Raw genomic sequence first — 14,678 nt, forward strand, 5'->3', positions numbered from 1 at the left:
AGCCTCCCAAACCACATCTCCTGGTGGATTGCAGCAGCCTGTGCTGCACCCGCCAGGATTTCGGCAGCAGCCGTCCCTGAGCAGACAGGTCCAGGGAGCAGCATCTTTTGGGGGTGCAATGGTGTCTGTGAGCAGGAGGTAGAAACTTCTCCCCCCAGCCCCTTCTCACTTACTTGATGAAGTAGAAGCCCCCGAGCAGCGTGGTGTCCACCTCCCAGCCTCGGGGCAGCCCTGGAAGGACAGGACAGAAGTGGTTGTCACCTTCCCTCGCCCTGCGCAGCCCGCGCCCTCCCCCTGTGCCCTGCTGTGGATTGGGGTGTCACAGCGGAGCACAGCGCTTGCCCAAGGGATCTGCTGCCGCACGGTTCGCAGTGCTCGGTGTCACACCAAGGCAACCGCGGAGGAGACCCCGCTTGCAGGAGGCAGCACTAGAGAAGGGCCAGAGCACACGGGATGATCGTGACGCCCGTGGGGTGTCTCGTGTTGGTCATCTCATACATTCAATCTGTGTTTTTAAAGCAGCTTGGGGCCCCTGAGCCACAGGGCAGAAGGGGTCTCTTGAAAGCCCTCTGAGAACGTCTCCAGCTGCAAACCCCACACCCGAGAGACGCAGCATCATTTGGAGCCCCCGCACCCCTCCAGCCACAAGGCAGCTCCCACTCGCCCAACTTTTCGGGGTCCCCATTGTGTTTCTGGAGGATTTCACCCCACCGCTCCAGATCGCGCTCGGTGTGTGGGGAGGGCAGGGGCTGAGCCGCGGGACCGTCCCTTACCGGCGCAGGAGAAGTGCCCGCTCTGGATGGCGTAGCCGGTGCCGGGGTGCACCCAGCTCGTGGACTTGGTCTCGTCGCTGCAAAACACACAGAGCGGGGCTGTCAGCGCCCGCGGGGGCCGCTTCCCATCGCCTGGGGAGGGGTCTTTGCAACACAGGGGACTTTTCCAGGCAAAAGAATGGAAGGGCGGGATTTTAGGGCGAGGGGCGAACAGCATCCATGACCCTAGGACAGCACTGAGCCCCGAGGAGAGAGAAGCGCAGGGAAAGGAGAGTGTGCGATAGGGAAGCAGGCAGAGGCTTGCAGCAGGTGGGACCCCTCATTCGCAGCCCAGACTAAGCCCCCCAGCCCCTGCAGCCCCCCAACTCGTGCACCGGGCTCCCCCCACACCCCGGCTCTCCCCCATCCCCACGGCAGCCCCCAGGCAGGACCGTACTTGATGAAGAAGATGCGCCCGTCCCCGCAGACGCCGTAGGTCCACCTGCCCGGCAGGTCCAGCCAGTCGATGTCATCGGCCATGGGGACAGCAGGGAGCGGGCTCGGGGACGGAGCAGCCCGGTGCTGTGACGGGGACAGCACCAAACAGCTCCCGGTCCCCCAGGAGCAACCAAGCTCAGACCTTCCACCCGGACTCTGTTTGCTGCAAATAACCCAGGAGGGAGGGAAAAGAAGAAATCCCAACCGAACCTGTGGAGTTAACCCTGTGGGAGCCGGGGTGCAGAGGGCACCCTCCCAGCACCCGCCGGGTGACTCTCGGGGCCAGCCCGTCACGGCTTCCTCCACTGCCTACTCGCTGTAATTACCGTCAATTAACTCGGGGTGAGTAATTATGGAGTTGTTACTTCCCTCTCCCGTTCATTTTAAACAATGTCAGATTCTTCTCGCCGTCTGATCTCGCAGCCAAGCCGAGGCAGTATGTAGGGCACCCTGATGATTATCTGCGGCGCTTGCAGAGCTCCCCGATGGGGATTTTCTCTCTGCTCGTTCTTAGCCGTCAATTAAATGTCTTTTAAGGGGAAAGGTGGGGTCTGGGAGGCACCTGGGCTGGGTGGCTGTGAAGGAGGCAATTGGCCTCGTGTCTCTTTGCAAAGCTTCTCATGGCACAAGGAGAAAGATGCTGGTTCAGGAGAGGCCTGAGAGCTGGGAAGGAAGGAGCTGGTGCACATCAGAGCAAGTCCTGCCAGGGTTTGGGAAACCAATTCACCTCGAGCCCCAGAAAGGCTCTTTCTATAGTTCTTCGAACCACTGGGTAAGAAAAACCTCTGGTTAGTCCCAGCGAGCCCATCAGGACAGCAGCGGATGGGACCCCTCGATGCCACGGTCCTGGGCATTGATTCACCAGGGAATCTGAATTTTGTGGGAGAAATTCCCACCTGCAAACCGCGGGCCAAGCTCGTGTCCTGCTGTGCCCTCAGCTCCACGCTCTGCACCGGCTTTTCTGCGAGATTGGGCTATGTGCCCGCGTTTGGGCTGAGCGGGGCCAGCGTCGCCCCGAGCCCGCCCGCCCCGGTCACGTTCCCGTCCGCGAGCCCGGCCGGGGAGCTGAACCCCAGCTACCGACCACGGGAGCTCCCAGGGCTTTGATGCTGCGATGTGCCCCGAGATTCGGGAGGTCACGGCATCGCCCCGGGGCAGGCGGCTCTGCCTCCTCTGCCTCCTCTTCCTCCTTTGACAAAGGTGGTGAAGAAACCCCAGAGCTCAATCCTCACAGCCAAAGCCCCGCAGCGCTCGAGCAGCATCTCAGGGCAGCTCGCAAACAGGCGGCTGAGGAAAAAGCTGCCACATCAAGCTGTTCTCATTGTGGTTTTTGGGGGATCCCCACAGCCAGCCCTGGGTCAGAGGGGCTCCTGGCACGTGCTGGGTCAAGGCAGAAATTTATGAAGTCAAACACAGCCAAAGGTCTATTCCTAAGATGCCCTCATCCTATTTCAGTGCTGGGGGAGGTTCTGCGGGGACAACCACAGCACTCCAGGAAACAACAGGTTCCCCATCGCACCACTCTCAAAACCAACGCCGATTTATTTATATAGACGTGAAACAGAAACCTGCAGATGCCAGAACCGCCCAAGCCCACCCTGCACCCCCAGGATCCAGCGCCCGCTGTGCACGGCCCTGACCCGCCAGCCAGGGCAAGACCTCCCCAGTTCTGCAAAAGTCGTTCTTGCACACCCCTCGAGGGCACGTGGGATGTCCACGCCAGATAAACTCATATAATCTTAGATGATAACCTTCCTTCTGCAGCAACCCCCAGGGAGGGTGCATTTCCCTGACCATGTGTATCCTCAGCATCTCCTCCCTTGTCCGTGGCCACCACGGGGACCAGGTCATCCCAGGACCAGCTCATCCCATGGACCAGCTCATCCCTCTGACAACAGGACCAGGGAGGAGAAGGAGCTTTGCAGGACCTTTGGTGAAGAATCCCGAGCAGCTCCAGGCTCTCTCTTGCCAGGTAAATAAATCAGTTTTTATTGCTTTCCACAAGAGAATTCCCCCCCCCTATTTCTTCCCATCTTAATCCAATAGAAATTCAAAGGGGAAATACCAGCGGGACTTTCTGCTTTCATGTGGTTTAAAATCCTTTTAAAAGCTCCTTGCTCGCAAGCACCCAGGTTATGGAGGAAGGGGATGGCAAGCGGGCACACACCGAGCTGTTCTTCGCAAAACCGCCGGTGTTCGGTGTACGGAGAAGCCCAGCAGATGTACCAAGAAACAGCCCCAGCACATCAAGCATCTTCTAGAGCCGTGCCCAGGGCACCGGGTCACCCCTGCGCACGAGAAGCCGCTTTGGGCAGGCGGTTTCACCAACGTGCCAGGAGCAGCCCCAGCACCGCGGGGACTCCCGGCCACGGCGGTCGGGCGGAGAACAAAGGGCAAAGGGAGCAAAACACGCGGAAAAGGGCTGTGCCGGGCGAGCAACAGCGTGACACAGCACCGCGGGACCGGCTGCGGCCACAGGGGACGGCTGGCGCTGACACCCATTGTGGTGACACCCGTGGCGGTGACACCCACCGCTGTGACAGCCACCGCTGTGACCTGCCCGGCCTAGGGAAGCAAAGGGAGACCGAGGAAGTTTCCTGCACCGAGCCCTGGTGGGTCAGGCGTGAGGAATGCGACGAGACCGGGCGGTTCTGCACGGAAAGGGATGATTATTGTGCCAGCTCCACATCGTCTGTCCCACGCTGGTGCTCGCTCCGGGGTGACGCAGCACCCTGGGCAGGGGCGGGGGGCACAGCACCCATGGGCGGAGGGACGGGTGGGGGGACAGCGGGGGACACTCACCCAGAAGCGCCTTGGGGGCCCCGGCAGTGAGTCCGGTGCTGCCGTACGGTTCTGGCACCATCTCCTGGACAAAAGCTTCCCCAGAAACAAGAGCAGAAATGCAGCTGCAGAGCGAGTGAGCCGGGTACCCCCCTCCATCCCAGCCTGGTGCACCCCGAGATGCGCATTGTGCCCCCCAGCCATTAATACACAATCTGTGCCCCTAACTTCAGTCTCCTCGCTCCATTCACTCCACAAAGGCCCCGTTTAGGGGCCAGGCTGGGGACACAATGGCCACAGCCCCCGTGCTTTGCAACCCCAGATGGGCAGGACACAGCTCCCTCCTGGAACACAGAGACCAGTAACCCTCCCTGGGTGAGACGGAGCTGCTCAGCAAAAAGCCTAATTGCTTCATATGCTTTATGTCTGGTTGTAAACGGGTTGTAATTTGAGGGACGGTGCCGGGAGCTGCTCGCGGATCCGCCGGATCCAGACGCCCAGATTACAAGCAGATGTTTAACAGCCCTTTATCACCCATCCCAGGATCGCATTTACCACCAGGCACAGCAACCAAACCCACCCTGCGTTACGGCAGCTCCATCCATGGAACGGAGCCAACGCAACCCCCCCAGCCCAAGGGAAACCTCCCCTTGGCCACAAGCCTCGCTCAACCTCAGATCCGGCCTCCATTATCCCAGCAGCCTCACCAGCAAAGCCCGAGCCAAGGAGCCTGGTGCATGAGGAGGGAGAAGGTGCTGAATCCAAATGTCCCCACTGGGTCTTTGTCTCAGCACAAAGTCCCCGTGGGAGCCCCGGGCGCGCGTCCCAGCCCAGGTCGCTCTGTGTGTGCGGAGGGGCTGCAGCCAGCAGCGGTTTTCTGGTTTCTGTCCCTATTTTCCGTCTCTCAGGGCTGGGGAAGGGAAGGCAGCCGGCGTTTCCCACGGGGCGAGGGGCAGCGGGGTAGGAAAAGCTGCTCCAAAGCCGCGTTCAACGTGTTAAACCCCACAGACTCACTGAGCAGCACATCCCTGTTTTCCAAGCGGGACCTTTATTTTCCCTGCTGTACCAGCTCTTCGCGGCAGCTGCCTTCTCTAAAGACAGGCTTCCAGATTTAGCTTAAGATGGCACCAGCCAGCGCTGCCCAGGCTGCACCTGTGCCAGGACTCGCAGGAATTGGTCCCCAAAGCTTCGTTTGTCAGCGGGTCCAAACCAGGTCTGACCCTTGGATTGGTGACTTGGGCTGAGAGACCAGGGCAGATGGAGCCTCCCCTAATGGGCTCTAATCCTTCATACCGCCAAGACTTACACAAAGGCTTTTACACTGCTTCATTTCCCCCCTTGTGCCACAGAAACAGGAATAAACCTGGGATTATACATGGGAATAAACCTGGATTATACCCCAGTGCGGCTGGAGTTGTGACCGCGTCGTGATTCAGCGTCACCGGCGCCTTCTCCCGCTGCCGGTTTCAGGAGAAACTGGCTTTGATGGGACCAAACCAGCTCCGCCACAACGTTCATTTGCAAGCGGCGTTTCAGCGGATGCGAGTACAGAAATAGCAGCTCGTTTGCTCCCCGTGTGCTCCGCTGAGAGACGAATCCTGAAGCGCCGCGGAGGAGACGCAGCCACCACAACACCAGCGGGTCCGGTGGATGCAGGTAAACCGTGATCTCAGCCCGTAGAACGAAGCCATCCCGCCGGATTTGCGCTCCGGACGGCGCCTGGACGCAGCGCCACACGCGCGGCTGGCGGCGTTGGGCACGCTGCTTCTTTCTATGCTGTTTCACTGAAAAATCAAGATTAAAATGTTCAATTTTTAAAGCAGATTTTAGAGCCAGAAGAGGTGAATATGACTCAAAAAAACCATGTAGTTCTTAATTATTATGTTCACTATATTCAGTTTTGCTTGCTGTCGCAGGAAGAAGAATTTTTCTTGTCTAGTCCAGCAGTTTCCTGCCCAGGATGCCCTTAAAGGAACAACTATTGCCCAGTGTGAAATGGTTTGTGTTGCAGGGCACAGCTCCCAGTTCAGCCCCACTTAAGCAAAGTGGCACTTTGCTTAAAGACATAAACCCAAACCACCAAGAGCTGAAAGTTCTTCCCCCAAAACGTCGCTCCGGAAGCGCCGTGATGGACCTGGGAACTCATCGCAGGTTCGGAATCACCGTAACCCCTGGTCTGGAACACAAGGAGCGACAGACGAGCTTCACACACCACCAAAACCCCTCCGCTAACACAATGAGGCTGGATCAACTGTGCAGGATTAAGCCCCGCTTGGCGTTGTCACCGCTCACATTCACTGAGCTCTGCACCAAATGCTTTTCTCTAATCATTAAAACACGAACAAGGGAACACATAATTCACCGCGTTACCGGCCCAGGTGACAGTCGGACCCAGGGACACGTCCGGCTCTTCTCGAGGAACAATCCGACGTCGGGAACCTTCGAGTCACTTCTCACAAGGCAACACCTCAAATTTGCCTGAAAATACTTATAAAACCCCCTGAACTCCCTTCCAAATCGCAGTGTTCACATTCAAAGCGATGCCACCCGAGCAGACTAAACCCGCATCTCAATACTCAGCTCCAATGAGGGCAAGAAAACACGAGTGTCCTGCTCACAGCGAGCAGGCTCCTCACCTGAATACAAGGAATTGCGCTTGCACGCTTTGTATTCTAATTGAAAAGCTCCATCAGCACAGATCCTGCTTTGGAAGTTGATCCACAGGGGAGTGACGGCTTCTAAATTACCACCGCCTGTCTAAATACCAAATACAATTAAATACATTAATATTCTCATAAAGCTGATGTGAATCATGTTGTCACGCAGCCATCCGATGGCTCCTGGACGTCCTTTCAAAGAAAACCAATTCAGCATTATCTTGCAAATATCTTTATTACAATTTACAGATTAGTTCTGAATAGTTTTATTATGTACAGAAATATAACTTTAGATATAAAAACCCAACAAACTTGACACAAATCAATTAAAATCTGTATAAAGCCAACGCTGAAGGTTTTCTAACTTTCTCTAAATTATACAAAAATAAAATCTGATCATTACAGTTTTGATTTAAAGTTCAACAAGCGTTATTTCCACTGTTTCACAGCACTTACACACGTACACGTAGGACACTTATGCCGTAGGGAACACGGTGACAACGAAGCTCAGTTTGCGTTTAATGTGATGTTTGTGGAATTTAGCGTTCATTTGTACCTCTTTGCATTGGATGCCCTGAAAGCACGAGCTGGGGGGAGCTCAGCAAGGGGGTGTTTGGGGTGTTAGAGCAGAGGGTTGAACCACTGCGGGATGGAAAAATCCCTTATCAAGTGCTACGAGCGCTTTGGAACCGGTGGGTTTTATCTCCTTTACACCCCGTTTGTTGGCTCTGCCGGTTCCAGGTGGGAATTCCCACAAGCACCAGGAACCCGGCTGCTTGGCCAGGGCTCCAGAAGCACCGAGTTCTCCGGGCCCGGAGAAGCAGGAGAGTCGGGGAAAAACACCCATAGCACGTTTTACCTTATCAGTGGCGCTTGGAGCACAAGTCAACAAGCCATCTATTTTAAGTGCGCGTTTATCGTCCCGCGTGCTTTTTCCTAAACAAAAAAGAACACCTGTTATCCAATACGAGACGGGAAAACTAACTCCTAAAAATTGGTATTTCGCAGCATTTGAGGGCATGATTAGAATTATAATTTCACAACTAAAATGACCTTTTGTAGGAAAGGAGACTCTTTCTATGCCATGGGTATGAAAAACAAGGTTGCTGCATTGCTCTCAGGCAGTCAAACTATAGGGCTGCTTGAATTTCAGCTGTATTTTACATTTACATGACAACTCTGCTGTTGTTCACTGCTGACCCTCTGAATTCCACCGTTTCACACTTAACTTGTAGCAGAGAAAGGGATTTTTTCAATTCAATGAACGTACTTCACGCAATAGGAATCAAGAATAAACCCAAACCCGACCGAATTGGAGACAGAATTACAAGTGATGGCCAAGAGGAGAAGGCAGAAAATCCAGGGAAGCTTGTAAAGCTCCTCTGTATCTGTATAAAAATGGCAATCACCAATGAGATGACAAATCAGAAGCGTTTTTAGGTTTCTCCCTTACAAAAGGGAACCATTGCAGTCAGTTGAATGAACCAAAGAGCAAATCATTTGTCCAAACAGATGGGAATTGTGGGCTGTTTGGTGTTCATTCTGCCGCAGCTCGTACCTGCCCGGGCGCACCACATCCTGCAGCCAAACGCGCCCAGCGGGGCTGCTCCTCACCGGACTGGGCCTGCGGTGACACACTGGGCCTGCGGTGACACACTGGGCCTGCGGTGACACACTGGGCCTGCGGTGACACAAACCAGGAGTGCTTTCCTTCACCAGCGACCTCGGCGTGAAATGCTATTGTGGTACGAGATGAACAGAGCGCAGACGCAGAGAGGTATTAATACTGGCTTTTGGTGAAGAACACGGCGATTCATAGCCTTAGATTTCTGTAAGTCAAAGAGAATTCTCCTTACAAGCACCAAAACAAGCATATTGGGTATAGGAAATATTAAGAGTTGTCCACTTCAATCCCCCTTCAGAAAGTAGAATCTATTACAGCAAAGTCGAAGATTAACTAAAGAACTAGGGCCTGGTTCCCTCTGCGTGGCCACCTAAACTCAGAACTACCACCAAAGCCTTGACACATACCTTGAAGGTTTATTATTGATGAGGACAAGGACACCGACTGCCCTGCAAACAAAGAGGTTTGGAGCACCAGCGGCCAACGCCTTCGGAACAGTACTGCAGAAAATTATTACGATTTAAACAGCGACAAACCAAAGGGCTCGTAGTGCACGAGTGCCTCTGAATCCCCCAGTGCGCTGGACTGCAACACTCAACGTCACAGCCTCGCATGAACACTCAACACCAGATTACATGCAAAACCAGGATCTTAAAAGGAAGAAATGAACTATCCGCTTCGCACAGCAACGTTAATGTTATCGGGTTACAAAATCCAAGGCTTCTGTACAAGGAAATGGAGAACCACAAGAAAGTAGCACAGACCTCTAGAAACTTTAAATCAAAACTGTAATAACTTGGTTCTAAGCCTCATAAATATTTCCTTCAAAATAGGTTTTGCTTTTTCAAAGTGCAAAAATCCAACTTAAAGAGTCACCACTTCTCAACATACTGCGGACAAGGCGTTTTTGGAATGGATTCAACCTAAAGCAGTCAAGTGCTTCTCAACAGGAATGCAATCACCCCCCTTACCCTTGGTGATACTCAAAAGGTTTTGTGGAAAGGGGACACACGGGCACGTTCATCGGCTGAATATCGAACTGGGAAAGAGAAGCATTACCCTCCCACTTCTCTCCCCACCTCAAACCAGCACATGCAGCTGCCGCTTCTCGTTTTGATGCTCGGGGTCACACGAACGCAGTCTGTGAGGTCCTAGAAGAGCCCAGCGCTCTGGGAGTGGGTTCCTCGGAGCCTGCTGAGCACCCTCTGCCTGTGCTCCGCGGTGAAGCAGTATCCTATGGCTTCCTCTGTCTCCTGGATCCGCCTCTGGAACCTGCACCCGTCCCGCGCCAGCTCTTCCCAGGGCCCTTTACGATCCTCCTCACTGCTTATGTAATACTCGGTCACTTTTTCTAGGAAGGTTACCTGGAAAAGACAAGTCATTCAGTAAAACATTACCCAGAGAAAATTAGCTTAATATTTATTTGCCTCTTTGTTTTTGACAGAAGTTATTAAATGCCTAAACATCAAAAAGCCTCAGATATGCCACCAGGTCTCTGCACCACGGAGGCCAGAGCATATTGTGCCTCTCAGCTCTCAAAGCAACCACTTGTTGACTTTTCCCTCTACCAAGAGTGCTCGAACTACCAGTGTTTCTAAACCATGGCTTAAGAAGCCTCTCTAGGTTGGGGGCAGATCACAGCGTTCCCTGTGCAATAACCCCTGGCACCAGCGCTGGGTTACGATCCCACACACACAGTTCTGGTGGGTTACTCATGCCAGGACCTGCACTTGGGGCTAGAAAATCTCCTCCTGGCCAACATCGCGATGACTGAGGCTTACAAAACGAAAAGGAAGAATCCTTGTTCTGTGGAATCGGTAACTGTGTGAGTCAGCCGGGACTTCACCAGGAATTCACTGTGCTGCATATAAGGAAGCACCAACACTCATCGCTGCGTGACTGACAAACCGCTTCTATTTCCAGCTGGTATCAAGTTCCAGTGTATTCCAGTTCGTGCCAGGAAATGATGTCACGGCACTTGAAAATACGTATGAGAACTTCCACTCCTTGCTATTTTTAAGAACTATTAAGATATTTAAAAAAAAAAAAAAAAGAAATCTATAGGCTCAGGATCTAAATTTGACAGTATTTATTACTACCCTAAGGATTTAAGTCTGTTATCGAGCAATAAGCAAAAGCCAGGCTGTTCCTACTGAATTATGTATCGCTTTTCATTTAGCTGCACAAAAGGCACAGCACTGAAGGACAAACTGCCAGCCCCCATCAGCCCTCAGCACAGCCCGATTCCCGAAGACAAGGCAAACAGGACATTACAGGGGACCCCACCGAACTCGCTGCGGGGCAGGAAAAAACGTGGGGGGGTACCAAAAACCTGCTGCTCCATCCCTGCGTTCTGTGAGCACAGAACCCCAGTTTCACGTTAAAACAACGGGGAGTGTGGAGCGAGATCGATTTTTGTGGTACAGCCACCTTCCACTCTTCACAGAAAACATGAAATAGTGAGGGAAGAGATGAGCTACAGGAATAATCAGCAGGTGAGGACAGAACCACAAGAGATGGTGTGAAAACAACCCCCAGAAACCACCTCATTGTAGCAGTGACCCTGAGCTTCTGCTGCACTGCCTGTGACAGCAGGGCCATCAGACCCACATCTCCTCATGTAGTGTCAATACATCTGCTACCTTAAGTGAAACAAAACACTCCCAGGTTTTATGACTTTACAAACAGGAACATTGCCGATTGATTGCAGGGTGGCAGATAGAAAACAGCGGGATAAATGACCTGATGGTTTCCCGGGAACGCCTTGGCCACTGCTCCGCAACCTGTTTCGCAGAGAAGCTCATTAAGAATCTGCGTCCAAGCACAGGGAGCTGTTACATCAGCTTCTCCCTCCGTGAGCTCCTACCTTACATCCTTTTTACATCAGTCTGAGACACCCTTGGGCACAATTACCGGGTTTTGTAACATCACGCTAAACATTGCACCCAGATCATCGCTCTTTCACCATGTGAACAGATGACACAGAGTCAAACAACACATTAGTCACAAAATTCCAAGCATGAAGGTCACATCCCTGACCTGAACGGGGTCTGAGGTCACGGCAGCAGGGACCGAGCTCAGCAGTGCTGCCCTGCAGCGTTTCCCACAGCTGCTGTCACAAAGGGACTCTTGCAGAACTGCTGGAGTATTTTCTGTTCAGATGGAAATGTAATAGTTTGCCAGGTGTGAACCTTGAAGTTTGTAAACACCACCTGCCCTGGAAAAGCAGGAATGGAGTTCCCTGCAAGCCAGGCTCTCAGTTAAAGGAGCAAAGCTAAGAATGCTAAACAAGCACTGAACAACTTTCCCATTTTGATAACGTGTTCCACCCTGGCATCAGGACCACGCACCACTTCTCATACAAATGGTCAAAGTATCAGGCAAGACTCAGACACCACCCCTGAAAAGCCACCGTGTGCATCTGGAGCATCCTAACACTTATGAGCCGACATTTGTTTTTTACCATTTCCCTGAGTCCTACCAGCACAAGGTTTTTAATGCACAAACTCCTCCTAAACACGCTGTAGTTTGTGCTCAGAAGCCCAGTTCCAGATTATTCTTTTTATAAACAACTACTGATTTAATTATAGTCTCTTAAACTAAAATGGGAGCATTATATATTTGGTATTGAAACGCCAGTGGCTCAGTGCAGCACGTGTTAACCCACAGCAGCAGAGTTCTTCCCACTCCCAAAGACGTGTGGAACTCGAAGCTGGCTTGTCACAAGTCCTAACGTTCTCACAATGCTTGAAGTCTCCATTACACTACACACAAAGGTCCTAAAATATTTATCAACGGAAACAGGTACTTTCCAGAGGAAAAACTTCTGTCTCAATTCTCATTGGCTTCTCTGATGACAAAAACTACATTATGACACAAACACGGAAAGAAACATCTAACTTCAGGTCTAGAAAATAAATTTAAAGTGATGTGCCTGCGTCACTGAATCACAAATTCCACTGTCACGTGGAGGGATGAGGCACATTCATCTCAGCCAAATAATTAGACCGTAAGCTCATGGGAGCGGGATGTACCCACAGCTGGAATCCTGGCACAAGTGACCTCAACCGCTTAGCGCAACGTGGGTTTGTTGTTGGTTTTGTTTCTTTTTAGCACCCCCAAGCACAAAAACATAAGCGAGCTATATACCTTTTTCCGCTTGGTACTCCTACAATTCTCCCCAGAAAGAACAGCAGGCTGCGTAGAGTCAGCGACCCCACAGTTCTGATTCTCCAGCTGCACCCGACAGACAGTTACGTGATTACGCTCAGAAAGGACCACACTCGGCCTCTCTGCTCCTTTTAAACCAGGCGTCCCTTTTTTCTCTGCTGTTTGAAAGGCTGCCGTGAAGTTTAAAGGATTATATGGATCATCTGAAGTACAGAATGAGTTCCAAAGTTTCAAGTTTTCTGCCTCATCCACACTACTACAGTCCCACTCATCCTCCTCTTCAGAACTCGGGTCAGCAGAGCCTGAGGTCTCCTCTGCCCATGAAGAATCTTCCTCCTCCTCCCCATCCGACATGTCCCTTCCCGGATCGCTGAGAGATGTCTGAATGGCTGCTGTGAAATTCTGAGGGTTGTATGGATCCAAACTGTAGAAGGAATTCCAGAGGTGAAGCCTTTCCCCGTCCTGGCTCCCAGCATCTGAATCCGAGGGGAGCTCTTCGCTATCAAACCCATCGTCATCGTCATCCCAGTCTTCCTCGTCATCTGCACTCTCTTCCCCACTGGAAACTCCCCCTATGATATAGTCTATTAATTTATTTGCACAGGCAGGTCTGGCTGAAACTGGGAAGTTTTGCTCTGTTTCAGAGTCCTCGTCATCCTCGTCAGTCAGGGCACCCCCCTCGAGTGTCCCCTTCTCAGTTGAACCCCTTGTCCCCACCTGCTCCAAGGTGCCACCTCCATGTTGTCTCCTCACATCGCTCGGCTCCTCGGGCCGTTTCAGCTCCCCGGCATCACACGGTTGCTCCCGCTGTCCCAGCTTCTGCTGACAAAGGCCCCTGTGCTGCTGCTCCTCCTCCAGGCTGTGGTACCCGTGGTCCGGTTCCGGCACGGCCAGGCCGCCGCTCGCCGAACACCATCGCTGGAGAAACGCCAAGCGCTTGTTGCGGAGAAACTCAACCTCGGGCAAAGCGCCGGGGCGGCCCGGCCAGGGCTGCGCGGGGAGCTCGGCCCGCAGGGGCTGGGGCAGGTGGCTCTTGCCCGAGCTCCAGACCCGGCCCCACTCCGGGCCCGGCACACGCGGGTCCCCCCGCGGCCCGCACACGGACACCAGCCCGGCTCCCCACAGCTCCGCCGGGGGCTCCGCGCCGCCCTCCCGGCTGCTCCCCAGGGGCTCCTCCGCCCACGGCACCGTCTTCTCGGGCCAGTCCGAGGCGGGCGGCTCCAGCAGCAGCAGCGGCCGCGTGGCGGGGCCGAGGGCTCCGCTCAGCGCCGGGCCGGGCAGCAACCGCTGCAGCAGCGCGGGCAGTGGGGACAGGAGCTGCGACATCAGCCGCAGCCAGGAGAAGGGCGGGCTGCCCTGCGGCGCGGCGCCGGCGGGGGCGGCGCTGGGCCCGGCCAGCTTAGGCCAGGCCGCGGTGAGGCCCAGGCGGGTCCAGCCCGGCCCGGGGCCGGTGCGTTCCCGGCCGCTCGGCTCCATGGGCGGCGGGCAGAGGAGGCTCTTCAGCGCTCCCAGCGGTGCGGTCGTAGCTGCGGAACGACGTTCCGTGGAAGGCTAATGGTGCGGCAGGCGGCGGGCAGCGGCTCCGCGGCGGCTCTCGGCTCCATGCTGGTCCTGCTCCTAGTTCTGCTGCGGGCGGCGGCGCAAAATGGCGGCGCCTCCACCCGGCTCCGGGAGGTGCGAACCCCGAGGGGCGGGGCGCGCGCACCACGCAGGCGCCTGCCCGCCTCCCCAGCGTCATGGCCGGCCGCCGCCGCCCATTGGCGGTCGAGGGGACCCCGCCCGCCGCAGGGGTGTGGCCAGCGCGGAGGCCCCGCCCCCCGCTCCGCGTGCGGATTGCATCAGCCGCGGGGTGCGGGCGCCGCTCGGCAGCGCCCCCTCTGGCGGCCCCGGGGGGACCGGGCGGGGGGACCCGACCCCGGTCCCGGTGCCGGGCAAGGCGGCAATAAACCGGGACAGGGCGGGCCAGGGGCAGCTGCTCGGTGTCACGGAACCCACCAGCCAGCGTAGCGTGTGGCTGTGGGCTGCTCCACACGGCTGTCCACCCGCGTTACCGTTAACCAGCCATTCGTGCGTGTGTTTCAATCCTCTGGGTAAGGATGGCTCAGGGAGAATTACCGGGGAGATGACCTGGAGGGGACCGAGGTCCCCATGTGTGCTTGAGGACCAAGGGAGCGATGTCCCTGTCCCCTCAGGGCT

At 54.7% G+C, this 14,678-nt stretch overlaps 1 protein-coding gene across 2 annotated transcripts; it reads right to left on the bottom strand.

Moving 5' to 3' along the window:
• Nucleotides 1–6,904: 6,904 nt before the first annotated feature.
• Nucleotides 6,905–14,046, bottom strand: PPP1R15B (protein phosphatase 1 regulatory subunit 15B). 2 transcript variants are annotated; one of them, XM_071817635.1, is made up of 2 exons: nucleotides 13,200–14,046; nucleotides 6,905–9,676 (listed from the first exon to the last, which is right to left on the bottom strand). In XM_071817635.1, exons 1-2 carry the CDS (start codon nucleotides 13,956–13,958, stop codon nucleotides 9,464–9,466), a joined length of 972 nt encoding a protein of 323 aa, XP_071673736.1. In that variant the 5' UTR covers nucleotides 13,959–14,046; the 3' UTR covers nucleotides 6,905–9,463. The 2 variants fall into 2 exon arrangements, with proteins under 2 accessions (XP_071673736.1, XP_065710470.1); XM_065854398.2 differs by having other exon boundaries at nucleotides 12,462–14,046.
• Nucleotides 14,047–14,678: the final 632 nt, after the last annotated feature.

The sequence above is a fragment of the Patagioenas fasciata genome, chromosome 21 (genome assembly GCF_037038585.1).
Source record: "Patagioenas fasciata isolate bPatFas1 chromosome 21, bPatFas1.hap1, whole genome shotgun sequence".
In the NCBI taxonomy this organism is placed as follows: Eukaryota; Metazoa; Chordata; class Aves; order Columbiformes; family Columbidae; genus Patagioenas; species Patagioenas fasciata.

Coding starts and splice junctions, on each gene's coding strand:
- PPP1R15B (XM_065854398.2), bottom strand. CDS start 13,958: ATGGAGCCGAGCGGCCGGGAACGCACCGGCCCCGGGCCGGGCTGGACC. Junction 9,677..12,461: donor GGAGTACCAAGCGGAAAAAG/GTATATAGCTCG, acceptor TGTCTTTTCCAG/GTAACCTTCCTAGAAAAAGT.